Source organism: Suhomyces tanzawaensis (assembly GCF_001661415.1).
Source record: "Suhomyces tanzawaensis NRRL Y-17324 unplaced genomic scaffold CANTAscaffold_6, whole genome shotgun sequence".
In the NCBI taxonomy this organism is placed as follows: Eukaryota; Fungi; Ascomycota; class Pichiomycetes; order Serinales; family Debaryomycetaceae; genus Suhomyces; species Suhomyces tanzawaensis.
Genome location: NW_017963641.1, coordinates 91,523 through 119,347, shown reverse-complemented (window position 1 = coordinate 119,347; position 27,825 = coordinate 91,523). Strand labels below are relative to the sequence as shown.

Sequence of the window (27,825 nt, the reverse complement as noted above, 5' to 3'; positions counted from 1 at the left end):
ATTTGGAGTCACCTAAACCTGGTTGGGGATTGAATATTTTGGAGTTTAACTCACCTTCTCGTCCATTTGGGAGAACCATCGACAGACCTTCTGGACTGCAAGAGGTAACGCCCGTACTGCAGGAAGAAAGTTGGAATACAATGGTTCGCAAAGGACCCCCATCTCGCCTGTTTCGATTCGTGCAAGTATCTGGTGTGCCAACTTGACATGGTTCACCAACGGTGCCAAAAACTGTCTAGATGGTGCCACATCCTTGAACATATCCGTAGTTAGTTGTCCTGGCAATACCTGTAGGATGCGAATGGATTTGAATGCAACAAGCTCCTGGGTCAATGCTTCGTAGATCAGAATATTAGCGGCTTTCGTAGCACTGTACAATGATAGATTCCGAGGTGCTAGGACACCCAATATCGATGATATGGACACAATGTAGAGTTGTGCTTTGGGTGTCGCAGGGAGCACATGCTGGATGTGGTTATTGACCACCAGCTTCAACGTCCAGATGTGGGACAAGGTGTTGATGTTGAACAACCGATGCACTTCGTCACTCTCGAGCTCCAATAACGAGCGGTTGTGCCGTATGCCTGCGTTGTTGACCAACACCGAAATGTGCCTTTTGCTGGAGGCGAGTGACTTGACCAAGCTGGAAATGGAAGACGTTGTTTGGCCTTCACTCGATAAGTCACACCTGATGTAAGTAGCTCTAGAATGGCTGTAACTGGGCTCAACCACGTCCAACACGTAAACCTCCACGTTCCTCTCCAAAAGAAGTTCGACGATCTTCTTCCCCAAGCCGTTGGACCCGCCAGTGACCAAGGCTATATCGTCACCGCCAAGCTTGGACCAGTCTCTGGGGAGTTTGTAGCGACGATTGGCATAGTAGACCAACCATGCTGCCAAAATTACTGCTCCTGGAATGGTGTGGATCCATTGGCGCGTATATAGACTGAAGTTAGTGACGATTTCGTTGTCGTAAGTCTGATGTGACACTTACATTATAAGTACATTGACAGCAAGAGTCAACCACAGAGCTCGTATCACCTGCTGAAGGAGACTGTCGATGCTTAGGACCATTTGTGGAGAAGAATGAGTCTTGACGTTTGTACGCGCTGGATCAGAAATGGCACGGCTGACAGACCAGAGAAATTTGGCTATAGTTAGAAAGGATGGTGTTTCAATCACAGTACTGTTGGTTCGTTGGCAGTACGGATGCTTCTTACCAGTATGACTTGACATATGTATTCTTGCCGATTCAAGCATCGGATGAGAGACTGTAGAGGTTGTACTTTGGGAACGGCATCTACTGTTCATCCAGAAAGTGATTCTTAGAGCGCTCACTCTGAAATTATTTAATGTAGCACAATTGGTGCTGTAATGCTGATGGTCTATAAACATGTACTATGTACGATACTACACTAAGCATGTGGTCTGCTGCAGCATCAACATTAACAGGACAAAATCGGTAAGAACAGTGCTTCGTGGTATTCTTAATATTGATGCTACTATGGGTGCCATGATCATTGGTGGGCTTCTCTGTCGTAGTCATAGCCTCTGGCAACCCCAGCCCTTCCTTCCTCGACCAATGCGCCTGCCTCGTCCAGACCATCTTGGTTGTAATCACTCCCCAAACCGGTCCAGTGCCTGTTTTGAAGATGAACCGCAGACGTCGACACGGTATTTTTGATGGCAATGGTGGAAGAGAACTTCTTGACCAAGCTGGTCTCCGACTCTTCTTCCTCGGGCTCGGCAGCAATTCTCAAGTGGTTCAACTGTCTTAAGGGCCTTGAAGTGCTGACGTACTGGCCAGTCACTGGGTTGAATTCAGGTGGTCTATCCTCGTCGTCCTCGTCGTCCTCGTTGCCTTCGTCTTCCTGGTTGGCCTCCTCGTCTACCATTTGGTCCAACAACTTCTTGAAGTCTGTTTCCCATTTACCAGTCCAGGTGACGTCGTCGCTCAACGCCAACAATAATTCGTATGGCGTTATGATGGGCTTGAAGTATTCGTTGGTCTGGTCAAGAATGATTCCCTGGTGGTCACACCCCAACACACACCACATGTCCACGTTTTCAAAGTTGGCGAGCTTGGCCACGTTAGGCTTACCCACCACAAACATGTAGTGCTTCTTGCCACTGTCTTTGATTCTCTTGCCCATACTGTTGATCAAGTTCTTGGTGTTCGACAATGATAGCGTGTTCACCAAGAGGCCAATGGTTCCAGCGGTACGTGCCATTTGCATGAAACGGTACCGGCGCATCAAGTTAGGGAACGGACCTTGGGAGGTTTTTCTTTCTTTGGGGTCGTAGACAGTCACGGAACCGAATCTGGTGGTGAGTTGCAAAAGTCTAGGACTCTTAGGAACGGTGATGTGGAACAAGTCGTACTGGCTTAATGTATCGTCGAGGTCGCCATCAGAGAGTCCGCTGAAGATCCTGTTCAACACCTTCAGTGGATGGCTGGAGCGGGTGGGCTGGTACCCAATGACCTTGACCTTGGACTGAGTGTCCAAGTACAAATCGGCGTAGGCCAAGTTGGGGTACTCCTCCTTCAAGGAGTGGTAGAGACCTTCAAGAAGATGTGAGTGGGGCGAGTCTGCCATGAGCATCACCTTGTTGTCTTCTCCCACGGGGTATCTGGCCTTGAATTCCGCCACCAAGTGGTCAAGGTCGACTGTAGGCTTGCCAAAAACGTAGAAGGTGACAAGCTTGTCGACAGGGTTCAAACAGGCGTCACCAAAGTGGATGACGAGATCACTATCGACATGTTCGGCTGCCACTTCATCCACACAACATGGCGAGTACGAAGTGTCTGCAAGAATATAGATTTTCTGGGATGTAGAGCTTTCCGCTTGTACGCCTTTACAGCACGAGTCGTTGGTCTTGTTGGAGCATGGCGAGCCGCCACTGCAGGACTGGTGGGTGGCTGTTGGTTGTGATTCGACTGTGGCCCCCAACTGTCGCTGGAGCTCGTGCACGATGGTGGCAGAGTCGCAGATCAACTCATCGGGGAACTGGAGCGTGATCTTGTTGTACTTTCTGTGGCCATCTACTTGTTCTTTCAAGCTCAGTATGATCTCATCCACGCTGTAGTACTGGTTGATTTTCTGGACCAACTGGTCATGGTCGTACGATGGCGGCAAGTTAAGGTGCGTCCGGTCCTTTTCGACCGCCTTGACCTTGTCATACGAGAACGTCGTATCGTCCTGGTGTGTTGATAGCGCTGGTGCTGCTGGTGCTTCTGACATGGATGGTGATAAACTCATCGCTGTGCGCATCGAGATATCTTCGTTGGATGTCGCACCATGGCATATTTGAAGAACTGGGAAATCGAGCAAGCCACAGAGGACTCAACCAGGCTCAGTATTGTCGTTGTCTAGCTTGTTCAACCAGTGCCATATCTATTGGGGCAACCTACTCATTTTGAGATCCATTGTCTGGATACATTTGATCTAGGCTGTAAAGGGTGAATTGACAGTGAGACATGCTGCGGAGGATGAGTCCTTTAAAACTAACGGTAGTTAAAGTTCACTTAATATACTAGATAGTACCGTTTATTTATGATAACGGCAGAGAATTCATGCTCTATAATTATCGAGGATGAAATGTCCTGGCTTATTGAAGACCAAATTATTTCCAGTATTATTGCAAATACTAGCCATACTGGACTTCTCTTGTAGAAATAAGTACCGATAGTAATATCAGGATTTCCAACCAACCAAGCTCTGATTTGGAAAGTGTCATGTTAATTGTTAGGATGCGAAGCGTGGCTCTTTGTTCACATAAGACCCTTGAATTAAACCGGAAACTGCTACACAAAGTTTACAAAAAACTCCTCGAAAGGATAGTAAATAGCCCATCTTTAGGATACCCATGTGGGTAGTCTTCCTTCATCACTATACTACAGAGGAAATTAAAGAGATTAGAATAATATCTCAAGTCCCGTCCCCGAATAATTCGGAATAAAGTATCCTTTTGATAATGCTTAGCTTCTACATGGTTCATAATGAAGATGTCCTTTTTTCTTCAAATTACAAACTACGACCAGACAACTGTGGAACGGTTATTGTGGGACTGTTTTATTGAGTGTTAGCTTTACTAACCGTATTGAATACTCTGGGACTATATATAATTGTGAATTAAAAAGAGTGTTAGGTGATAATTATGGAATAATTGCGCTTCTGTATCCCCAGACTGGAGGCTGCAGATTAATCACTTAAAGATTCTTACTGCTATACTCTGCAAACCTTTAATATAGCGTGGATAAAAAATATATTGTCTAGAGTTCACCAGCCCACTCTATGGGTACGGGTCTATACACAGTTAACTTTCCTGCCTTTAAGTCTTTGAGAATTACTTGGCCCTTAACAACTATCTTGACACCTCCCACATTCTGCTCCAATACAGTTATCTTTGTACCATCATTTTGTATAACAACTGAGGTATGATCTGGGTCTCCCGCAGTCAGCGAGGCTCCAGTGGCAGCATTGTAAAAGGAGCACCTTTCAAACTGAAGGACATCACCTCTCCGGATATCATCCAATTGGTCTTGGTTGAATACCACCCCATTGGCTGACCCACTCACTGACAAAATAGGGAATCCATGGTGGGTGCCCGTAGATACAAATGCATGCTTTCCACACCCCTTGAGAAGTGCATCTCGTGCCAAATCCCAACATTCTCCAGTTCCCACCTTCTGTCCTTGCTTGTGCTCACACCAGGAAGCTACATACTCTCCAAACTTCTGGTGGTAACCAACAAGCTCAGATTTGCTTGGAATGTTGGCCACTATTGGTGAAGGAACATACCTCAGAATCTCAACTTGAACATTTGCGTAGTTGTCGTTTGTCCAAGTAAAATTGTAGACAATAATTGCCAAATCTTTCAAACGGAAACTAAAATTCGACTGATGTCTTGTGATGGAGCCCATACTAGACGATTGGTACGAATATTTCATGTTGAGGCCCTGTAACGATTGAGGCAAAATGCCTGCTTTCGCAAAGTTGGCAAACCACCCAGTTGAAAGCTCTAAGTCTAAATCCGGAGGATTTAAATTAACAGGCTCTGGAGCAGCGGCACGCTTATAATTTCTAGCAGGGGGCGGCGGTGGGGGAGTTGCTACTCCTGATGGAGGAGATTTAATTCTTGGGGTAGGTGGTGGAGGAGGTGTTCCAGAATTTCTGCTGGCCACTCTTGGGGGTGGAATAGCTGGTGCCTTCGTAGGTATTTCTGGCTTAGGCTTCGCAAGTGGTTTGGGCTTTGGTGGTGCCTTTTTCTCTACCACTGCTTCCTTCGCAACCTCGCTCGATGAGGGTACTGTCTTCTTCAAATTGTTGTGTAACTCATTAATAAATTCGTCTTGTGAGTTGATGGTAGGCTTTTCCGAACTTAATTTAGCTCCAGGCTTGTCAAGCTTTCCAGGTTTGCCCGGCTTTTCTGGTTTAGCAGGCTTTTCTGGCTTATTTGGCTTCTCCGGTTTTACAGGCTTGCCTGAAGTAGTTGATTCTGTTCTGGAGCTTGGTCTATGCGGCATTGGTGGAGGAGATTCCTCTACTGCTGGTTGTGGGCGTGCTGGTTTTGGGGGAGGTACCTCTGATGAACTAGACAGGTGACGTGTTGTCTTGGGGGGTGGTAACTCTGATAAACCAGACAGAGGGCGTGCTGGTTTAGGAGGGGGAGCTTCTTCGGTTAGTGGCTCTTCATTCAATTGTTTTTTCACAGAAGTAGTGGAACTATTTCTCTTTCTAAGAGCAATTTCCTCAGCAAAATTTGGAATACTATTCACGGGCTTCTTGGTCTCTTCTTCAGTGTATGGGGGAGGTGGTGACTGACTTGAATTTTCTACAACCAAGGAGGATTTCTTTGCTGGTTTTGGTGGAGGTCCCTTCTTTTTCGCTAACTCAGAAGCATTTTCAACACGAACTGGTGCTGGAGGTTCCGGTGCAGTGGTGGCCTTTGGACTAGGTGCATTTTTTGGGGATTCTGCTACCAGTCTGAATGGTTTTGGAGGTGGCGGGAAATCAGTCAGAATTGGTAAGGGTTTTGCCTGTACTGGAGGTAAGCTGTTCTGTGAAGTCCCTCTGCTAGGCAATGGTGGTGCACCAGATCCACGAGATGGAGGAGGGGGTGTAGATCTTGCTGCTTGAGGAGAATAAGGAGCAGGCTGGTGAGCTTTCTTTGGGGGTGGCACCTCTTCTCCTGGTCCACGGAATGGTTTTGGTGGCGGGGCAAACGATCTATCAATTTCCAATGAGTATGCCTTTTTGGGGTTGGGCTTTTCAATGGGTTCTCCCGTGGTTGCAGCACTAGAACCAGTGTTACTGGCACTGATGGATTTTTCGCTTTCTCCAGTCGAGCTGTTTGCAAGTTTAGCTCTGTCTTTATGTAAAACGGGAGGAGGGAACGATTTAGGGTCTGGCAACGGTTTTTTTGGCTTCTCGGGCTCTTCTGCAGGCGACGCAACAGGTTCGGGTGAGGCTAGTGGAGATTGTGGAGGAAGAGGTGCTGGTGCTCTTCTGAAGGGTGCTGGCTGAGTAGGTTGAGGCTGTTCCAAAGCTTCGGGAGGATATTGCGGTTGCAATTGTGGTGCTGGAGCCGGTGGTTGGTGGTATGGGTTTTCGTAGCTTATGGCTGGGGGAGCGACTGGTGGCTGTGCAGGCTGTGCTGGAGCAGCACCAAGCACGGACTCCGAAGGGCGCGAAGACAAGCTAGGAGCTGGAGACTGACGTGGTGGTGGTGCTGGAACGGGTCTGCCGGGTAGAGGTGCTGGCTGTGAGGGATTCTGATACTGTGGAGTTGGCACCTGAGACTGTTGGGTCTGGTTTTGTTGCTGATATGCTGGAGGAGGAACGTCAGCACCAGTACTGGGCTGGTGGCCTGTTTGGTAACCCAATTGAGGCTGAGCAGGTGCTGGTTGTGCGGGTGCTTGCGGTGGCTGGTACTGGGCCTGTGGTTGAGGTTGCGGTTGGGACTGTGGTGGCACACCAGGAACAGGCGAGCCATCAGCACCCACGTTTCTCCGTGGAGGAGCTGGAAGAGACTTGAGCTGTGAATGGTCTATCTTTTGCAATACTGGCCCAGTTCCTGTGTCAAACGAGTTGGTAGGACCTTCGGAGGCAGTGCTTGTGCTGGAACCATTTCTGCCCTTGTAGGCACTGACACCAGCATTTCCAATCGCCTTTCCGCCTTTGCCTATACCCTTTATGGTGGCTATCCCCGCAGACTTGAACGAGTCTTTGTTGTTATCCCAGAATGAAGACATTGTGGTGGTTGATCTGTCGGAGTCTGGCAGTGATCATTAATGTATCGTGGTGCTGTGTGCAGGAGAATCTCATACTGAGGTACATTACTGCATAGAGTGCGTAAGATCATTGAGATCTTCTGTGGGCCTGTATGGTCTGGTATTTCTGAGGACCACTGAAAGGAGGGCCAGGGCTAGGGTAACGCCGTAAGTATTTAATGAAGTATGATTGAAGGTATATATTTTACACTTGACGGGTGTTTAATGGAGTTTATCCAATGGAACTATGAATTCAACATTTTTAATGGGGTAGCACTATGTATGTAAGGCATCGTAAGTTTTAATGAGATCGACTAAGTATATATTACACTTCGTGAATTTTAATAAAGTGAATCCATAGAATAGATTATCCTTCGTGAGTGTTGTGTGAAGTGGTCGGATCCTCAATAATTTTCATGAAAGAAAACAACCGTTCTTTTTATCAAATGCAAACAGTATTTGTAGCTGGTCTAGTCGATGTACATCACCAAGAAGTAACTGAGCAAACTTCCAACTGCCAAACCCACACTCAAAAATACAGTGGTGAACCCTCCAGCTGCTTCCTTTTCATCTTCCTCACAGTAGTCCCCCACGATCATGAAACAGGACGTACACAACTGGCCGTTTGATATTCCAAAAAGAAGCTGGAGCAATATGTACCACAAGTCTGAGTTAATCACCGGTTTTGACACCCCTGGATGGATGTTGCATGTCAAGAAAAGTGGGATGAAAACCAATCTTCCGATGGAGTATGTGAGGAGGGTACGTGGATTCTTGATGAGCATTCTGAGTCTTGGATAACCACACAATACTCTCCCCAAAAGATCTCCTAAATTCCAGATCAAGTAGATGAACGGTATGTAGATGTTTTTCTGCAAGAAACGATTTTTGCTCTCGTGTGTAGACTCGACTTTTGATGCAAACACCGGGAAAATCAACGTTATGCTGAATGTGAGGAATATGGTCAGCACAATGAGTTTCAATTTTGACCAGAGAGTAGCGAATGGAACGTGTTTTTTGGTGACACCCTCGGGTTCTTCAGGACCGCTGATCCCGGTATCAAAGTCGTGGTCTTCGTTCTCGTTGACCAATTGATAACCGTTCAAGCCATAGCTGTTTACCCAGTATATCGAAGCGATCGAACCAACGGCAATAACACTAGCAGTGATGTAGTAAACAAAGACTCCTAAGTCCTTTTCCACGTAGTCAGCAAGCTCTGTTATGGATTTGGGGCCTTCTCCCACGATCAAGATCAGAATTATAAGGGCAAGCGAGGGCAACACTCCGGCAACTGCCTGCCCAACCATGACAGCGTTGGCATATATGCTTCCAAGCACGTTGACGATAGCCATGGTGCCGTTTTGGGCCAAACAGGTGGCCAACGCAGACAAGAACACCAACACCATAAGGATCCCAAAGAAGAGCACGTCGGGCATCCTGATGAACCAGTCCGAAATACACGAGATTGCCATGATCACAAACACCACAATAGTGATTCCCAAGCCCAAGTTGAGCCGGTGTTGGTAGTTGACTCCTGCCTGGGCCTGCGAGAGATAGTAGTTGTAGAGCGTCGATGAAACGGTGGAAACCGACATCATGGTGGACGAGTATACCTTCACGAGGCTGGGACTATGGGCAAACCGCTCTCCATAGTATGCTGAGGCTGATAAGAAGCAGTTGAAGGGCCATAAAAGGGCGATACCCACCAAACTGAAGGTGAAGTATTTGAGCTGTGAAAGACGCACGGAGCCCGTCTTTAGCACGATGGGGTCGTACTCCTCTCTCATTGCACGGAAGAGACTTTCTGGCGGGAAGACAGCTTGTAACGGTCTCGGTGGGGTAACTCAAAGAGTGGTAGGTTGTGGTTGTGAGGAGCCAGACAATGTTTGGTCGTGCGAGCTTCACTGATAACGTCGTCTCTGAGGCACCTGTTGTGTGCAGTTTTGGAAGGGTACGGTGGAAGATGTAATGGTACGTATTTATAGCTGGCGATGACTGTAGGTGTTTCAACAATACGAGTCGTGTTGGCCAAAACAGGCTTGGCTCAGTGGTTCTTTCTGATTCTCGAAACATAATTGAAAAGAAGTGTTTCATGCCATCAATGAGAGCAAAGATCCCATCCAGAAATCGTTGTGGTTATTCTACTACTCTACCAGTGGTGCTGTCAAGGTGGCAATAATGATCTTCCATTTTGCCTACATAGACCAGCACCTTCTTGCTGGTTAATGTCACTTCTCTCAAGGCTGCGAAATTACATGCCTGTGGATATTTGCACCATAAACATTATTAAACACTAGAAGTAAACACATAGCTAATGCTCGACCACGAAATACTTTCTGATCTGAGAGTCCCACTCACTGTCCCATTCCTGAGCTATATTGCTGAGTTTGGCAGACGCAAATGGGGCAGTAACCGTGCCCTTAGAAAGCAATTCAACTGTCTTCGCCAAAAGCCTAGACTGCTCGTCCTGCTTCAAGGGCCCTAGCCCGCTTCCAAGGATCTGGAAGTTGTTCCCTCGAAGAAACGCAGCAGTGACCGGGATCTGAGCATCACCAGAAATCTGGCCAATTTGCACCCAATGCAACGCATCGCTGGGAACTTTCTTCGTGGTGAGGGCAATGTTAAGAATCCGGGTAGCTGGAGGGCCCCAGAGGTAGTCAAGTACCACGTCCACCTCGCCCAACGCATCCAACTTGACTATATCGCTGTCGTCACTGTCCAAGCCAATGATCTCATCAAGAAGAGGCTGCGATGCCTGAAGCTCCTGCAACTTCTTGGTAGATCTAGCGATCCCAATCACCTTGGCAGCTTTGTAGCCGAGTTTAGCAGCCTGGATGGCCAACTGGCCTGCAGTTCCTGTCACACCAAGGATGACAATAGTGGCGCCTTCCTTCAAGTTGGGCACTCTACCTCCCAACGGGAGCACCGACGACATGAGTCCGTTGGCCAAAGCTGCCACCCGTGCGATTGATGTCTCATCTGCGTCCTTAGGTAATGGGTACACCTGGTTCTTCTTGGTGACAATGTACTGGCCATACGAACCGCCCTCCGGAAAGAAGGTGGTGAAGAACACCAATTCATCCTCGACATATCCAACACCGTCCACACCCACTGCCTTCTCCTCAGCAGACACCACCAGCGAGTAATGGGTGCCTAGCGCCCTGCCTCGTACGAGGTGACTGAATCCAGCGGCAATCACTTTCACAACCACCTCGTCGGCTTCAGGGGCTCGGAGCTCCACTTGCTTGTACTCGGGGACTTTAGATCCCCGCTTAATAGTGACAGCTTTGACTTGTTTCGACATGGTTTAGTATGATACTTGTGTGAAGCAGCCCCCTAAATATATGTGAAGGCGCGGGATTAGCGGCCCTGAATATAGTGTATCTGGTGCAACTCAATAATTTGAGAAGTTTACAGTTACAGTTGATATGTTGAGTTGGCTTAACATATTGATTGCTTGGTTTAATACTGACTAGCCACTTGTTGTGGAATCCTTACTAACTATCCTACTCTTTTAGGATAGTCTGTATTTCTGGTAGAATTAATTCTGGGGTAATCTGACATCTGGTGAAATCAATGGTACGATGCCGAATACTATTACTCCTGATATGGTTTGTGCGTTGAATATTTGTGGTGATAACTGAAGACTTAATCCATAGTGCCATCGACTTACATATCTTATAATAAAATATCCATTTGTAGGATTTGAATTATTTTTGAAAGTGATAAATCCCGTTTCACTACGACTGGCTACTCAAGCCCTTTTCGGTGTGTTCTATTTTATTTTGGCTTGCCCGCTGTTGCCAGGATCTCAGATCAAAGACTATATACAAACTGAACCCCTGGAACGTCCTACACCGGACACTCGTTTCTGACATCCAATACATACTTTCTCAAGATGTTCTTGGCCGTGTTTTTAGCAAGCTGGTCGACCGGGGTCTTGGTCATCAGACTCAATATTCTGTTTCTTTCTTCCTCCCACTCCTTGGTCATGTACTTTTCATAAATTGCCCCGAAGTTGGCAGTTCTTCTTTCGATTTCACTGATCTCCCTGTCAGCAGCATTGAGCTCTAACTCGACGATAGGCTCGGTGGATGGCCACGACTTGATGCCATACTTTTCCTTAATACGGTTGACTTCCGACACCAACTTGTTCTGTTCCTCAGCATCGGGCTCCCTTTGGTATCTGTTGACAAGCTTGTCCAAGATTTTCAAGTCCTCGATCTTGGTTATGGTGTTTTCCACTTCTTGTCTGCTCTTTATGGAAAGGTCGGTAAGCTGTTGTTCTTGCTGCTGTAATCTCTCTTGGGCTATGGTCTCGTACAAGGCGAATTGCTGACCCTTGTTGACCTTGATTTCGGCTATGGCAAACGTCTTTCTGGCCGATATTCTAGGTATGGCCTCAATTCTAACTATATCTCCTTCTTTACAGAGGTTACCTTCATCGTGCACCAAGTAATCTTTTCTCTTGATGACCTCTTTGTGGATTCTTTTATCATAAACTTTTCCCTGGACTCTGACCTTGACGGTCTTGGCCATTTTGCCTTGCGACACCACAAGACCCACTAAGTTTAACTTCGCCATTGCTGGTGTTGAATGATAGATCTATATCAATATAGTGAAAATTTTGGTTGAGGAAAAGTTACCCGGAATGAGAAATACGGATCACGTGATATATAGCCAGAATACTATGGCCAGAATTATACTGTTAGTCTACGCTGCTAATCGGTCTCGTTCATTTCTAGAACTAGAACTACTCTATCGTCTACTTATTGATTTCGTTCAAACATTTCTCGAACTTGGCCACTAAAGCTTTATTTTCCTCTGCTGTTCCCACTGAGATTCTCAACCCACCGGTACAATTCAACTCAGTACCTCTGAACCTGACCACAACTCCGTTGGAAACGGCTAAGGTCTCGTAGAGCTTCTTAGCTACCTCATTGGAAGGGTTTCCAGCCTTATCCAATATCTCAATCAAAATGAAGTTTGAGTCCAAACCCCCCAAATTCTTTCCCACGTATTTGAGTGCTGACAACGAGTCCAATAGTATTCCTCTTTGTTCAATGATACGTGCAACATTGGAGTACATAACTTTCAAACCGTCGTTCGCATTGGTAGCTTTCAAAGCCACGTTCGAGGTCAAGGAAGAGATGTTGTAGGGATACTTCATCGAGTTCAAGTAGTACGACAACTCAGAGCTGGAAAAAGTGATTCCTAGTCTAATACCAGCAAGACCGAAGGATTTGGAGAGGGTCTGCAACACCACCAAGTTTGGGTATTGGTTGACCAACGTACTCACTGATGGGCTGTGGGTGTCGGATTCCAAGAAGGTAAAGTCAACGTAGGCTTCGTCAATGACCACCAACCCGTTCCATTCAATTTCCAACAAACGGATCACGTCCTTGACATCCAACAACTTTCCAGTGGGGTTTCCGGGGGAAGTGAGGTAGATAAGCTTGATGGTGGAATCGGATTTGACCTGTTTTGCAACGGCATCAACGTCTACGTCGAACGAAGGGGTGAGTAATGGAACTTTAACGAGCTCCACATCATTGACAGTGGCACAGATGCCATACATCCCGTAGGTTGGAGGGCAAATCAACAACTTGTCCTTTCCTGGGGTACACACACACCGCAACAACATATCAATACTCTCGTCGGAACCCACACCAAGGCAGAGGTTTTCCGGTGTCAAGAGACTGCCTGAAGCAGCCAGGTTGGGCTTGGCATTTCTGAAGTCCACGATCTGCTGTTTCAACTCGATTTGATGGGGATCAGGATATCTGTTCAACTCGAGCTTCTGTTCCTCCGCACCAACACTGGATAACGATGGACCGTGGGTATTTTCGTTGGCATCAAGGAGAATTCCTGTCTTGAAGTCGTCTCTGGCACACCTGTAGGGTTGCAATCCCAAGATGTTAGGTCTGACTATGGCCTTCAAGTCGAACATGGTGCAATTGGTTAATGAAAGATGGGTTGGTCTGCTAATCTATCACTTTTTCATTATCTATGACTCATGTGCGCGTTTGGCTGCAACTGGATAAGTGCGCATTAGCGTAGCAGATGGTTAATATGAGAACAGATAGATGGTATAACCGGGTAGGCGTGAGGGTGAGGACGGATGTTACTACCAGCTAAAAGGTCGGCGTTTCATCCAGCATCGAGTTTTCTTAGGTATTTGTAGATAGTATCTGCTCCTGATACCATTTATTTAACCACTTAGAAGTGTGTGATTAACCACACTTGCGGACATAGAGCACACGCACATATCCATGACTCAAATGATTTTTACTAACGATAGCTAGTTTACATTTTTTAACTAACGGAGCAGCAAAACCGTTGCCATTTGAAATAATTAATAAAAAAATACATAAAAACCATAGTGAAAACCCCTGTCGATCGTGACACTTATTTACGTTGTAAGCTACTTTAGTTCCTAAAGTTATTTGATATCCATTCTCGTTGAAATCTACTCTGACAGACCAGACTCAGCACTAAAACAACTCACCGATTTGCCCTTTCCATTAGAATCAAAATGTTGCAGGTCGGGAGCAGTAATTTTAGAAAAATTACAATTGATAGCACCTTGCTCAATATTCTCTGAGGACAAAATGGACTTGACTTGTGTTGTATCGATTTTTCTGACGTCATGAAAAAAGCTGGATTGGGAATGGCCAATACTGGGTGTAGGCATCGAGAAGAACTTCCTGAGACTAGAAGTGACGTTTCCCTGAGTTTCAATAGTGCCTTCTTCCACAATTTGTATTGAAGGAACATCCTGGAGTTGGGGTCGGTGGCAATCTGGTGAGAAGACCGAGTTCTCCAAGTCTCCATCCTGGAATTTGTCCAGGAAAGGTTCAAGTAGGATTTGGCTTGAATAAATGCTGGGCTCAATATAACTGGGTTTGCTATGCCACAGAACTGAATCTTCCTTGATAACAGCAGCAGGATCTACTTTTGTCTTGCTGTACCTGAATAGCTTTGATAGTGCCGAACGTACTATGGGCTTGTTGCACCGAACCGACGTTCTTGCTTTCTTGGGCTCAAGCCCTTCGGAGACAGCTTCATTACTCCTTGTTTCCAGTTCATGGTTAGATAATTGACTGCTGATAGGTAGGACTCCTGGCGGCTTTAGCTGCTCCCAACCATGCCATGAATCCATGCTTGGTAGGATCTTCTGCTTCATGATCGATGCCCAAGTTTGATTCAAGGACTCAAAATAAGGAGATAGATGGACAAATTTAGAACTTGCAACACTCACAAAAGATATATGTTCTCCAGCATCTCCAGAAAGGTAAGCACAAGACATGCTAAAACTGCCCTATCCAGATAGATTCTGGGAACATATTTTGCAACTACACAAATAGCCCTGTTACGTAATCGCTTACCAAACAACAAATTTTCGGGTCCGCATAATCGGGTGTGGCCAGATCAAAATACAGAACACCTCATACAGACCGTACAATACATCCTTTCCACATAGACCACCCCCCCTCTTCACATACACACATACCCATACAGGACAGACATGAATATTGCCATCAATTACGACACAAAAACCAGAAAATTGCAGCTACCTGCCCAGGCAGCTGCGCTTGTGCCCCAGCTCAACTTGGAAATTGAACAGTTGAACGTGTTGACCGGGGAAATCATAGCCAGTGGCTCGGAAGTCCCTCTCCCAGCAACACTCGAGACCTTCAACAAGGACTTATCGAAAATGATCAAGAAGTTGTATGAAGGTGGTGTACAAGCATTCCAAGCAGGTAAATACTCGGAGGCAGTGAAACAGTTGTCCATTGGTATCGAGATGATCAGCAGAAGACATAAGTTCGAATCGTTCCAGGGAACGTTGCAAGAACTCAGCTTGTTCCTCATGAGTCGGGCCGACTCTTACTTGAAAACCAAAGACTACTTGAAGGCATTCAATGACGCAGACATGTTGATTGGCATGATGATGTGCACCCCAGACAACTTCTTGAGAAGAGGTGTTTCCAACTACTTTTTGGGCAACTACGAGGATGCCAGGGCTGACTACCAGAGAGGCTTGTCGTTTGACGAGGACAACGCTAGATTGCAAACGGAGTTGGAGATCTGCTTGGACAAGATCTTGGAGGAAAACGGGGACTACCTTTAGATAACTAATACATAAGTAACACTAGGGTTTCACATAAACCGCGATAGCTTCCATCTTGCTTCTGCTGACTAGTGGCATAAGTGGCATAATATCAATGACCACGTGATTTGGATCACGTGTTCCTCCATCAATGATGGCAATCGCGCTACAGTTCAGATCACCCTACCCGTAATTGTAATTTTGTAAACCCCCATCTCCTTCAATACACATGACATGGCGTCGCCAATACCAGATTCAGGTGTAGTGTATCTTTTGTCGTCAGACGACGACGACGATTACTATGTCCAGAATAGGGCAGCAACTACCCTCACGGATCCATCTAATAAGGAGCATAAGAATGAACACAATAATACCTCCAGACCACCCAAAGAAGCGTCACACTCCCCTATTGCGGCAACTCCTATAGATCAGACCGTCATTCCAGAGAACCAAGTGCCACAGAGTGCTGAAGATACCCCTAGGAACTCCCAAACAAGTCCATTAAACCATGCTCTGCCACTTTTGGAGAATCAGAGGGAGGGAAGATTTGAACACGAGCCCATTGCAAGCCAGGAGCGCATGTCTCCGAGTGTCAATAATAGAGAGGCTCCATCTGGTATTCCCGAAGCTTTGAACCCCGAGCTGATAGAGTCTGCTCCACAGGAAAATCCAAGAAAACGGATCAGGCTAGAATCCTTGTTTCCTGCCAGTCCAAAAGGACACCGGAAGAACCATGATGGTGGTGGACGTATTTACAATGAATTTTCAGAGGATCAAGTTGAGGACTCTAGCGACCCACAAAGAGCACCTTGGGTACGAGAACAGGTTTTGAATGGTCCTCACCGTGGCTACTACGGCTTGGAGGACGATAATGAACGTTTGACTAGTGAGTCTCGCCTAATGCAAGGACTTTCATTGCTAAGAGGTTTCAACTCAGAACAAGAACTACAGCTGCATACCACTAATGGTGACCGAGATTCTCATCAAATAGAAGTCATCAACATATCCGACGAAGAAGAGGACGAACGCTATTACTCAGCTGGAGAAAAGATCAGTTCTCCTATTCCCACCAAACCTGTTGATCAAGATAAAGAAAACCAACCTGAACCGATAGATGCCGACTCTGATGATGACCTCATGATTATCGATGAAAAGGTGGCGTCCGCGAAAGTTAACTTCAAGCCTACGTCTTTTGACGAACCTAGGTCCATGTTCAATCAACCTGCGCCTGTGCCGCATGTAATGAATCCAAACTACTCTGCCACATTAATAAATCAGAACCAATTGTTGCAGCGTTATGAGCTGTACAGAAATAGTTTGAACAACGTGGTTTCAAACAGCCATGCCGTGGAACAAGAGATTTCAGGTTTCAGTACCCTCATGAATAAAGTCACCAACGCTATCCATCATTTGAAGCTGCGGATAGCCCACGATATCCCGCAACAGTTAATGGCCCAGTTTCAGAAATCATTGTTTGCCAAAGAGATTGAGTACCAAAAGTTGAGGAGAGAAATAGACCATAGACAACATATCCTCAACAGTAATAGAATCAGTGCTCGGAAATTAGATTTAGAGTTGGCAGCAGTTAGATCACAACTCAGTCAAAATGAAAGAGCATTACAAAATCCTGGGATGATACATCAACAGATTCCATACCAGCCAACAGGATATGCTTCGAATGTGTATTCGGGTGGACAACCTGATCCGGATCAGACAGATCTCCAAGACTTGTTGGATAATATCAGGCCAGACGAAGAACTTGAGGAGGGTGTTGAGCAAACACCAGCTGAGTTATCCATTAATTTGATGAAGCATCAAAGATTGGGATTAACTTGGCTCAAGCGTATGGAAGATCTGAAATCTAAAGGAGGAATTCTAGCTGATGATATGGGGTTGGGGAAGACTATTCAAGCTATAGCATTGATATTGTCTAATAAGCCTAAAGATCTGGACTATAAAACAACTTTGATTATAGCCCCAGTTTCTTTGTTAAGACAATGGGCTGCCGAAATTGAATCAAAGCTCAAGTCAAACTGCGCTTTGAAAATAGCAATTTATCATGGAGGGGTAAAGAAGTCGTTAGCCAAATTCAAAGATATAGAGTCCTTTGATGTTCTTTTGACTTCGTATGGAACGTTATCGTCTGAATGGAAACGGCACTTTAAGGAAGCCATTGCATCCTTCAAATCTGAAAAGAAGGATTCAATTGCGACATTCATGCCGAGATTTGAGGATGGAGGCAAAAGTTATAAGTCGCCTTTCTTTTGTAAAGAATCGACATTCCATAGAATCATCCTTGATGAGGCTCAAAATATTAAGAACAAGTCATCATTGGCTTCCAAATCAGTGACATACTTGAAAGGGGAGTTTAGATTGTGTCTCTCGGGTACACCCATTCAAAACAATGTTGACGAATTATATCCTATCTTACGATTTTTGAAGATAAGACCATACGATAATGAGTTCAAGTTTAGGCTGGATATCTCAGTACCTCTTAGGTCGAACTCAGAAAATTATGATGACTTTGAGAAAGGCAAAAGTATCAAAAAGTTAAGAGCTTTACTAAAGGCAATTCTTCTAAGAAGGGTTAAAGATTCTTTGATCGATGGTAAACCAATTTTATCCTTGCCCGAAAAACATGTGATATCTGATTATGTTGATATGAATCAAACTGAAAAGGAGTATTATACTGCATTGGAAAGTGGTATTCAAAAGAAGGCGAAGAAGTTGTTGAACTCAAAAACTAGGCATTCTGCAACGGGTATTTTGACATTATTGTTGAGGTTGAGACAGGCATGCTGTCATTGGTTCTTGGTTGAAATTGGTGAAATTAAATCAGCTCAGAGTAAGAAGTCAGAAGATGACTTGAATAACCCAAAAGATTGGAGAAAAATGTATGCGCAGGTTGTATCTTTGGATGCAGAGATTGTGGAAAGAATCAAAGCATTGGACGAACTGTCAAACAAGAGTATAGAAGAGATTTCAAATAATGTTTCAGAAACCGAATCTCCGCAACAGCTTCAGATTGAGGGACTTGAGAGCTCGGAAGAAAATAGCAATCATCCAATGCTAGAAGAGAACGAAGCAGTAGTGACAGAGGCAAATAATATCAGTCATAATTTAAAGATAGAAGCAATCGATGATGAAATCGAAATTATTGAGGATATCTCTCATTCCGACTCATTTAAGCAAGAAGCGACCACTAATAACCAGCAGATTGTTCAAAATTCCAACAATTTATTAGATAGTCTTCTCAATAGCAAAGGCCAGGAGAACGAAGCAGAAATCACATTACAAAATGATGAAGATATGCTAACTTGCCCTATATGCTATAATGTTTTGACTCCCTCGGAATCAATTACAATTTTGCCAAGATGTGGACATATGATTTGCCATTCTTGCATTGACATTTTTTTTGAGAATCATTCAACAGACGATGAAAATGGCCGATTTGCCAAATGTGTGGAATGTCAAAATAATGTGCACCAAGGTGACTTGATCGATTATGAGATCTTCAGAAAGGTACACAATGAAGGTTATGGATATGGAGCTATCGGAGATTTTTGTAAGAAGTATTATGCTCCTTCAGGTATTCCAAGAAATAACATTCTAATTGAGGAACTTATTGCTGAAGAAAAAGGATTTAATATCTCAGCTAAAATTGGAAAAGCTATGGAATTGATACAAGATATATTTACTAAACTGCCTGATGAGAAAATTATTATTTTCTCGCAGTTCACTGTCCTATTTGATGTTATAAAGTTTGCATTTGATGAGAAAGGAATTGACTTTTTGAGGTATGATGGCTCAATGAGTCTCGATGCGAAAAACACAACCATAAAAAGGTTTTACCAGGAGAATGTGAAGGTGTTACTCTTATCTTTGAAAGCCGGAAATACTGGTTTAACTTTGACTTGTGCTTCTCATGTTATAATTATGGATCCATTTTGGAATCCATTTGTCGAGGAACAAGCAATGGACAGAGCATACAGAATTGGACAAGAAAGAGAGGTGTTTGTTCACAGAATTTTAATCTCCGGTACAGTGGAAAGCAGAATTATGGAATTACAAGAAAGGAAGAAGGAATTGGTCCAATCTGCTCTTGATGAAAAGGGCATGAAATCTGTGTCGAGATTAGGTCAACAAGAATTAGGATTCTTGTTTGGTTTGAATAGCTTGCTGACTTAAGGAAAGTGTAAAACCACTACTTACTTCAATATGGAGTATTTATCGACTGGTTCGGTTTTTTAATAACGTCACAATTGTATTACTATTCATTTAATCCCAAGTTAGCTTGTATTACTATATCATTACTGTCTGAATTTCTTGACCTTTGCTAAATTTCTCAACCAATCTTCTTCAGTGATCAAAGAATCGACTCCAAATCCTAGTTTAGAGACCATTATAGCTTCGAAATCAACATTATATTTTGAAAGAGACTTACAGAGATAGGTAATCTGTAAAATTAAACCATCTTTTCTTGATTGAACATCAAATTCGTCTTCATCATCGGCATCGTTGGGACTCAAAATATCAGGTAAGTAACGTTTCACTTCTTCCGATAAGATATTGGCTAAGTTTCTGATGAACTGATTGACTAATAACTTATCTTCTGGACTCTCCAGATGAGTATTTGAACTAGTGGGGTTGAATATGGCAAAATAAATCGACAATGAATTGAATAAGAATTCACGATAAATCTCGATAAATCTCTTTAAGTATGTCAACTTGTTGAATTTAATTAAAGGTTTCAAGTTAGACAACTCATTTACTATGAACTTGAACCTTGCATGCAAGTATATGATCTTCAAGAATTTGTCATTGTTGGACTTATCCTTAGTGGAGCTCGTTTTCTGGCCATTTTCATCGCTCGAGCCATAAAATCCAATGGAGGGGTCACCTTGAAGTTTGTTTAAGATCTGGAAAATCTTCAATATGCTGTTTTGTCTCAAGTTTGTGTTGAGCAACTTGATCAAACCCTTGACCATGAGTCGTAATTCGGCCACCACTTGTTCATGGATTTTCTGGAATATCACAAGCTTGGGGAACCTTATTATCAACGCCTGCACTAATATGGAGATTTCGATGGATTCCAGGTAGTTGCCCTGCAAGATGCACAATTTGCACAAGGCAGGAAGCTCCAAGAAATCAAGCACCGAGTCGATGTTGGACAAGATGGTATTGGAGGATTTGATGGAATTGGTCAATTTTTCGTTGATAGACACCTGGAACTTGGAGGGCAGCCCGCCCTCCAACACATTGAGCATGGCGGAAAGCTCGTGGTCGTAGTCGTTCTTGATGGTAGAGTCCACGGTGTTCAAGTCGCTGCTGATTTCGATGATCAAGTCCTTGTTTTCGTTTGTGAACGACGCCAATTCCACGTTGATCTGGCGCTGTCTCAGTTCGAGCTCGGCAATCACCTCGATCAACGTTGGTTTGTGTTCCTTGCTGGTGGTGTTGGTGGTGGTGGTGGTTGTGTAGATGTCGGTGGAGAGCAAGTCGTCGTTGATCAAGAGCTCCAGGAGAAATGCCTCGCTCTGCTGGCGCACCTGGCTGTCGTTCTCCAAGTACTTCTGGCTATCGCTGTCTAGTGACGACACCAACGTGTCAAGCAAGATATCTGACATGGTGCTTGAATCCAAATTGGGGCAATCGGAGCCAATCGGTGGATAATGAGCAAACTAATGAACCAGCTTTGGATGGTGGTGAATCAGACACTGTATGGTGAATACGCTGTAAATACGATCTGGCGCGCGGACTGGCTGCGACAACTAGATAGTGCTGGAAGTCTCGTAGGGAGAGCAATGGTGGCTGGTTAAGATGGCAGAACTGCAGGCTTGGGAGAAACTGACCACTGTGGTGGGTCTCCTTCCTTCGGCTGGTCAATCCGCGGACTCGTCGTCGTCCAGACCCTAACCAGCCTGGCCTAACCGCTAACTACCTTTACCATTGTGTGCGCGCACGACCTCGTGCCCAGTTCACCAAATATCAACGCCAACTACCCTCCTCCGCTCATCATACACCAATCAATATGGAAGGCTTATTCTTCAACGTCAACAACGGATACCTTGAAGGTGTGGTCAGAGGCTACAAGAGTGGCCTCTTGCGCTCCCCCCAGTACGTCAACTTGACCCAATGTGAAACGCTTGACGACTTGAAGCTCCAGTTGTCTTCCACCGATTACGGCAACTTTTTGGCATCGTACTCGGGACCTCTCTCCACCAGCGTCATCCAGCAGAACTTGTCCAAGAAGCTCTACCAGCAATTCCAATACTTGAAGGCCCACTCCTCCGGCACCCTCACCAAGTTCTTGGACTACATAAGCTACGGCTACATGATTGATAACGTCTCGTTGATGATCACCGGTACCTTGCACGAAAGAGACAGAAATGAAATCTTGGCCAAGTGCCACCCATTGGGCATGTTCGATACCTTGCCCACTTTGTCCATTGCCACCGATATCGAAAGCTTGTACAACACCGTGTTGATCGACACCCCTTTGGCGGCCTTCTTCAAGAATTGCTTGACCCCAGACGACTTGGATGACTTAAACATCGAAATCATTAGAAACAAGTTGTACAAGAACTACTTGGAAGCTTTCATCCAGTTTGTATCCGAAGAGTTCGGTGGACCAGACCGTGAAATCATGTTGAGATTGTTGAACTTTGAAGCCGACAAGAGAGTGATAAATATTACCCTCAACACCTTGGGCAACCCTGACTTTTCTTCTGAAGACAAATTAAGCTTGTTCCCAAGTTACGGGAAGTTGTACCCAACCTACCATCATGAATTGTCCCAAATAGAAGAGATTGAGCAATTGAGGGCAATCGTTGGTACCGTGGAAGAATACTCGGAAATCTTCAGTGAAAATGGTGATAGCGGCAAGAACTTAGAAGACTGGTTCTACTTGTTGGAAATGAAGTACTGTAAGAATGCCTTCACTCAACAGTTCACATTATCGACTGTCTGGGCCTGGTTAAGATCAAAGGAACAAGAAATCAGAAACGTCACCTGGATTGCGGAATGTATTGCTCAAAACCAAAAGAACAGGATTGAATCATACATTTGTGTTTAATCTTGTGGTCAAGTGCTCAAGATAATATAAATTAATGGAGCAATTCAAATCATGATAGAACATAATTGCCAGCTTCTTTCATCTGCTACTTGTTTTCATTATTTTATGCCACAATCATCTACTTCTACTCTGGTATCTGACCCTTTGTTCCATCCTTTGTTTATTTCTCTTATATAACCTTTAAATTAAGCATTACGACTCAGTGTAGGACCTTTCCACTTTGTGAGCCTTTTCCTGGAAATTACACGATCAACATCGTCACCTTGGCTTGCCTTTTATAGAAACAACGGTACCTCAACTGCACCGCCCACAGTGTGAATCCCTTTTCCGTTGTCATCCAGTTTGTCTTCCCTTTTTCGCTTTTTCTGTAACCCTTCTTGGCCACGATTATTGTCGGCCATTTTCCCCCCATTAGAATTGCTATTAGGTTGGTTCATGAAGGAAGCGTAAGTCAAACGGGTTTTTTCTGCCTCCATGTCCAATTCTTGGTATTCTTCAATGGCTATTTCTTTGGCATTCGCGTCAGTGGCATATTCATAATTTTCATCATCAAAAATACTGTTAAAGTTTCTTGCCGTTTCCACCTGGTCTTTCTGGAAGTCTTCATCCAAATAGCTTGACACTTCGAGGTGGTGGAATGTGATCAAAGTGCCGGCATACGTGGGCAAGATGTTGTTTTTGCATAACAACTGAATGGACAACACTCCATTCAAGTCTTTTAAGATTTTGCATTTTGAGGAGAGCTTAACAGCCCGGAAGATTTTGATAAAGTTGGCAAAATTATAGCACGAAATTAGTGAGGTATTGACGGGCACCATATTATACTTCTTTGTCGGGTCCTTACCGTATAGCACGAGTTTCTCGAGAATGGTTCTTTCACTGGGGTAAATCAACTTCAGGTGTCCAATGGGGCCCCTGGATATGAAATTCAACTGGGAGTCTGTGAACCTAATCTTGGAGTTCTTGGACTTTCCGAGTCCTCTGGCTTCGTTGGAGAGGTAGATGTAGAGCTCTACCGTGTTGATCTGGTGCAAATCGGCCAAAAGGTTGGAAAACACGTCACTTTTCAAGATCAATTCCGATTGGATCTGGTTGTGGTTGATGACGAGTTCCTCGTGCTCGGAGTCTCCTAACGAGTCGTAGGGGTATGCAAAGTCGGTGTAGAAGGTGAGAAACTCGATTTTCTCGCTCATCAAGTTGTCTTCGAACTCGATCACTAGCGGATGTCCTTCGCCATTGTAGGTGAAGTAGCAGGTGACCGGGTCTGAGTGGTTGTTGGCGGGGTTGTTGGGGTTCTTCAGCTTGGTGGACGGGGAGGAGGCAGCCACCGACGCGAAGGCGTCGCTGATCAACGACACGTCGACCCCCAAGCGGAGCTCGGTGGGCACGTCGAGGTCTTCTTGCGACAGAATCACCACGTCGTTGGCGTCACGTACAAGAAAACTGAACAGCGAGAAGAGTGACGGGTCGACGTTGAGCTGGACGTTGCTGACATGGTTGTACTCGGAGTAGACCACGATTCCCGACGGCTTGATGATCATCAACGCCTGCGGGTTCAAGGTGGTGATGGCCGAGAACACGTCGGCTAGATGGGCCACCTGGGTGGTGCACGCGGAGAACGACGCCAGGTAGGTGCCCCGGTGGGTGTCATTGTCTCCCTCGGAGCCCTGGCTGGAGATCTGGGAGTCCACGAAGAGGCCAGTCATCCCATGGAGTAGCGGTGGAGCAGCGCGACATTTCGCTGACATTTGTTATCGCAGCACGGTGTCGCGGCGCCGCACCTGGCGGACTCGCCAACAGTGCCAAGACGTTTCGGCTGATCATGGGCACGGGTGCACAGCACCTCGGTGCCAATCGCCCGCTATCGCCCGTGGCTTCCTGCCGCTGGCAGCCGCCCCCGTGCTCGGTGCTGACCAATAGCGTGGCGCTCTGGGTGTAGATCTTCCCTGGCCTGTATACAGGCCGGGCTTCGCAACAACTTTCTGGCTGACACTCCATCGTATCTACTCTCTTTTATGAGTGCTAGCAACACTGTCGAGAATACATAATGGTGTGGGAACAGCTACTGGTATGTCTGGAACGTGGTGGTGGGTCCAACGTGGCGGACGTCCGGTCCTCCGTGCGACTGCCACTCCTCCGTGAAGGTCTTCCGTGGAGCACCCTTACTCCAACCTGGCGGCTACTACAGAGACGCCCCTGGCCAGAGTCTGAGTAGAGGTGTTCCTTTCACTCCTCGGTGGACAAACTGCTGAGAAGTCTTTCTGGCACTGATGCTAGAAGAGATTCTTACTGGACTTTTCATATCCTAAACCCCAAACAAAAATACTAACCTCCAGTTGGAGAAGGCCCACATAGCCTACGCGTGTGTGGGAATCTTTAGCACCTTCTTCTCGCTTCTATCCCTCTTTGTCAAGGAACGGTTGTATATCGGAGAGGCGACGGTGGCCACCATCGCCGGGTTGATTCTAGGGCCCCACTGTCTCAACTGGTTCGACCCCCTATCGTGGGGTGATGCCGAGTACATCACGTTGGAAATATCCCGGATTGTGTTGTGCATCCAGATCGTGGCGGTGGCCGTGGAATTGCCCCGTAAGTACATGAAGAAGCACTGGGTGTCGGTGTTCATCTTCTTGCTCCCCGTGATGACCATGGGCTGGTTGGTGGTTGGCTTGTTCATCTGGTGCCTTATTCCCCATTTCAACTACGCCGACGCCCTTTTAGTCAGTGCCTGTGTCACTGCCACCGATCCTGTGTTGGCTGCAGCCGTCGTGGGTAAGGGTAAGTTCGCCGAAAGAGTCCCTGGTCACTTGAGAAACTTATTGTCTGCCGAATCAGGTAGTAACGACGGGATGGCCGTGCCGTTCATCTTCCTTTCCCTCAATTTGGTGTTGCATCCTGGCAACGCCCACGAGGTGTTCAAGGATTGGTTTTTAAACACCGTCTTGTGGGAGTGTGTTTTTGGGTGTTTCTTGGGGGTGGTCATAGGTTATGTCTCCAGAAAGGCCGTCACCTTTGCCGAAAAGAAGAACTTGATTGATCGTGAATCCTTCTTGGCCATTTTCATCTTCATCGCTTTCAATTCCGCTGGTCTCGGCTCCATGTTGGGTGTCGATGACTTGTTGACTTCATTTGCTGCCGGAACTGCCTTTGGTTGGAACGGTGCTTTTGCAAAGAAAACCGAGGAATCGCATGTGTCCACAGTTATTGATTTGCTTCTTAACTTGGCTTTCTTTGTCTACTTTGGAGCCATCGTGCCTTGGCCCATGTTCAACGAATCTGCGATCGGTTTGAACGTTTGGAGACTTATCGTCTTGGCCATAGTTGTTGTCTTCTTAAGAAGATTACCAGCGGTCTTGGCGCTAAAACCGGTAACTCCTGATGTCAAGACTTGGAGAGAGGCTATTTTCTGTGGTCACTTCGGTCCCATTGGTGTTGGTGCAATCTTCGGTGTTCTTTTAGCTCGTGGCCATTTGTCTGAGTTTTATCACGAGGAAACCACCCCCCTCAACCAGTTACCTGGTGAAGATCACCCTCACTATTTACTTTATTCGGCTCTTTGGCCAATGGTATCCTTCTTGGTTATAACTTCAATTATTGTGCATGGTTCTTCGGTTGCAGTTCTTACTTTGGGTAAGCGTCTTAATAGAATGGCAATCACCATGTCTTTTACTGCTACAAACACCCAAGATCAAGGTCCAAACTGGATGTCCAGATTGCAAAAGTTGGACAAAGTTTCCACTTCATTCTCCTTACAAAGAGTTGACACACATGCTCAGTCTATTGATGAATCACAAAAGTTGAATAAATCCAATACAATTGAAACTAGTGGAATTAAAGTTAGACCTGCCGGAGGTGCAAAGAGAAGAAAGCACAAAAAGAAGAAGAGAAGAACCGGAGGTGCTGCTGCCCTCAAGCACACGTTATCCAGAGGCCATGCCGGTAGTGATTATGAAGAGGAGCCGACTACAGAGAGACATAGACCTCAAGCAGAGTTTTTGCAGTTGGGTAGAACCCCATCTGCCGTCCCAGCTTCGTCCCATTCAAATGATACCCCAACCAAAGAGAGCTATGACGACTCTTCTTCTCAAAATGAGAAATTGGAAATCGTCATTCCTACAAATAACACTGAGGAACCTGTGAATTTCAATAATCCAATTGAAGAGTTTAATACTCCGGTCGAGAACTTCGATGATCTTAGTCCAACCGGAACTTCCTTGGCAGATCGGAAACAACAAAAGGAATCTATTCCAACCACTGCCTTCCAAGAAGGAGAACAGATTATTATCGAGGATCAACATGGTGAGATTGTAGAATCACTTCCAATGAAACAATTTAGAGAAGAAGGTTCCAAGATGCTCGACGATAGAAATGATGTCCAAAGTATTCATTCGGCAAACTCGTTGAGAAGAAAGTTATCCCAATACTCATCAATTTCAGCTGGAACATCACACTCGTCTGAACGTGAGGAGGCTAGTATCTATCAAAAATTGGAAAAGACCAACAGCCGTTCAAAGAGAGCATATTATAGAAAGAGTGATCCTAGTCATCGTAAGGTCTATGCCCATCAAGTTGACAATTTGATTGTGATTGAAAATGAAGACGGTGAAATTATTAGAAGATATAGAGTCAATCCCCATGTTGATCCACAAAAGGCAAGATCTAGGTCTTCAAGTATTGTCGGAAAAGCATTGTCTTTTGTCGGAATCAAACAAAAGGGACCAGTTATACCCATGGATACCCAAACCTCCCCTGGCTCAAGCAATATTCCAAGCATCAACGTTTCGAGCTCACCGGAAAACAACAATGCTAACATTTTGGTAGTTGAGCACGATTCAAAGAGTCCAACTTCACCTCTTGACGATCCAAAGATTACTAGCAGGGTTGAAAACAAGCTCACTCAGATCTTGAACAACAACCAATTGAAAAAGCCCGATGCAAACGTCACAGCCAAGCTCCATAGAGTACCTACCACTGTGTCGGAGTTCCTGGAGGAAGAAGATGAGGAACTCTCGGAGAACTCTGAAAACTCCGATGACGATGATGATGAGGACGATGACGATGATGAGCATATGCACGAAACTGAGGTGGAGAAGAGAAGAAGGTTGGCTGCATTGGGACACTCGAAGCGTGATGCCAGAGACGAGGAAGAGTGAAGAAGAGTATTGTATTTATTTTGTTGTCAACTTAATGTGTTGTACGGAGGAATCTTGTAACAAGTGTCATTAATGTGCTAGCACATAGGTAATGTACGTGATAATCAGAATAATTGTAGTATTGGTTCGTCATCGTTGAACTTGGTTAACAACATATCCACCTTGAAAATCCAATCCTCAAGAGAGTCACCAAACTGCTGGTTTCTATGTA

General features: G+C 45.4%; 14 protein-coding genes across 14 annotated transcripts; 4 read left to right on the top strand and 10 right to left on the bottom strand.

The window, feature by feature from the left end:
• Positions 1–45: 45 nt before the first annotated feature.
• Positions 46–1,074, bottom strand: CANTADRAFT_91200 (uncharacterized protein; the record flags this gene model as incomplete). The annotated part of the gene is made up of 2 exons (XM_020211785.1): positions 46–946; positions 995–1,074. 2 exons carry the CDS (start codon positions 1,072–1,074, stop codon positions 46–48), a joined length of 981 nt encoding a protein of 326 aa, XP_020062859.1.
• A 144-nt stretch (positions 1,075–1,218) lies between these two features.
• Positions 1,219–3,422, bottom strand: CANTADRAFT_26811 (uncharacterized protein). The gene has a single exon (XM_020207892.1). The coding sequence runs from the start codon at positions 3,240–3,242 to the stop codon at positions 1,518–1,520; it is 1,725 nt and encodes a 574-aa protein (XP_020062858.1). The 5' UTR covers positions 3,243–3,422; the 3' UTR covers positions 1,219–1,517.
• Positions 3,423–4,273: 851 nt separating this feature from the next.
• Positions 4,274–7,255, bottom strand: MUC1 (Muc1p; the record flags this gene model as incomplete). The annotated part of the gene is made up of 1 exon (XM_020206879.1): positions 4,274–7,255. The coding sequence occupies one exon, from the start codon at positions 7,253–7,255 to the stop codon at positions 4,274–4,276; it is 2,982 nt and encodes a 993-aa protein (XP_020062857.1).
• Positions 7,256–7,743: 488 nt separating this feature from the next.
• Positions 7,744–9,060, bottom strand: CANTADRAFT_7232 (nucleoside transmembrane transporter; the record flags this gene model as incomplete). The annotated part of the gene is made up of 1 exon (XM_020211083.1): positions 7,744–9,060. One exon carries the CDS (start codon positions 9,058–9,060, stop codon positions 7,744–7,746), a length of 1,317 nt encoding a protein of 438 aa, XP_020062856.1.
• A 524-nt stretch (positions 9,061–9,584) lies between these two features.
• CANTADRAFT_7231 (GroES-like protein) lies at positions 9,585–10,577 on the bottom strand (the record flags this gene model as incomplete). Its single annotated transcript, XM_020211082.1, has 1 exon — positions 9,585–10,577. The coding sequence occupies one exon, from the start codon at positions 10,575–10,577 to the stop codon at positions 9,585–9,587; it is 993 nt and encodes a 330-aa protein (XP_020062855.1).
• A 548-nt stretch (positions 10,578–11,125) lies between these two features.
• Positions 11,126–11,857, bottom strand: CANTADRAFT_55166 (mitochondrial 37S ribosomal protein uS17m; the record flags this gene model as incomplete). Its single annotated transcript, XM_020210413.1, has 1 exon — positions 11,126–11,857. The coding sequence occupies one exon, from the start codon at positions 11,855–11,857 to the stop codon at positions 11,126–11,128; it is 732 nt and encodes a 243-aa protein (XP_020062854.1).
• A 132-nt stretch (positions 11,858–11,989) lies between these two features.
• On the bottom strand, positions 11,990–13,474 carry HIS5 (histidinol-phosphate transaminase). Its single transcript, XM_020207891.1, has one exon. The coding sequence runs from the start codon at positions 13,221–13,223 to the stop codon at positions 12,039–12,041; it is 1,185 nt and encodes a 394-aa protein (XP_020062853.1). The 5' UTR covers positions 13,224–13,474; the 3' UTR covers positions 11,990–12,038.
• Positions 13,475–13,742: 268 nt separating this feature from the next.
• Positions 13,743–14,582, bottom strand: CANTADRAFT_101620 (uncharacterized protein; the record flags this gene model as incomplete). The annotated part of the gene is made up of 1 exon (XM_020206152.1): positions 13,743–14,582. The coding sequence occupies one exon, from the start codon at positions 14,580–14,582 to the stop codon at positions 13,743–13,745; it is 840 nt and encodes a 279-aa protein (XP_020062852.1).
• Positions 14,583–14,801: 219 nt separating this feature from the next.
• Positions 14,802–15,407, top strand: SEC72 (Sec63 complex subunit; the record flags this gene model as incomplete). The annotated part of the gene is made up of 1 exon (XM_020211784.1): positions 14,802–15,407. The coding sequence occupies one exon, from the start codon at positions 14,802–14,804 to the stop codon at positions 15,405–15,407; it is 606 nt and encodes a 201-aa protein (XP_020062851.1).
• A 1,611-nt stretch (positions 15,408–17,018) lies between these two features.
• Positions 17,019–19,574, top strand: CANTADRAFT_54768 (translocase; the record flags this gene model as incomplete). Its single annotated transcript, XM_020210363.1, has 2 exons — positions 17,019–18,354; positions 18,652–19,574. The coding sequence occupies 2 exons, from the start codon at positions 17,019–17,021 to the stop codon at positions 19,572–19,574; spliced, it is 2,259 nt and encodes a 752-aa protein (XP_020062850.1).
• Positions 19,575–19,696: 122 nt separating this feature from the next.
• On the bottom strand, positions 19,697–21,013 carry CANTADRAFT_54613 (Golgi transport complex subunit; the record flags this gene model as incomplete). The annotated part of the gene is made up of 1 exon (XM_020210344.1): positions 19,697–21,013. The coding sequence occupies one exon, from the start codon at positions 21,011–21,013 to the stop codon at positions 19,697–19,699; it is 1,317 nt and encodes a 438-aa protein (XP_020062849.1).
• Positions 21,014–21,215: 202 nt separating this feature from the next.
• On the top strand, positions 21,216–22,599 carry CANTADRAFT_280145 (H(+)-transporting V0 sector ATPase subunit d). The gene has a single exon (XM_020208225.1). The coding sequence runs from the start codon at positions 21,418–21,420 to the stop codon at positions 22,459–22,461; it is 1,044 nt and encodes a 347-aa protein (XP_020062848.1). The 5' UTR covers positions 21,216–21,417; the 3' UTR covers positions 22,462–22,599.
• A 137-nt stretch (positions 22,600–22,736) lies between these two features.
• On the bottom strand, positions 22,737–24,167 carry CANTADRAFT_55046 (uncharacterized protein; the record flags this gene model as incomplete). Its single annotated transcript, XM_020210399.1, has 1 exon — positions 22,737–24,167. The coding sequence occupies one exon, from the start codon at positions 24,165–24,167 to the stop codon at positions 22,737–22,739; it is 1,431 nt and encodes a 476-aa protein (XP_020062847.1).
• A 192-nt stretch (positions 24,168–24,359) lies between these two features.
• Positions 24,360–27,749, top strand: CNH1 (Cnh1p). The gene is made up of 3 exons (XM_020208226.1): positions 24,360–24,529; positions 24,798–26,313; positions 26,359–27,749. Exons 1-3 carry the CDS (start codon positions 24,509–24,511, stop codon positions 27,612–27,614), a joined length of 2,793 nt encoding a protein of 930 aa, XP_020062846.1. The 5' UTR covers positions 24,360–24,508; the 3' UTR covers positions 27,615–27,749.
• The last annotated feature ends 76 nt before the right edge of the window (positions 27,750–27,825 follow it).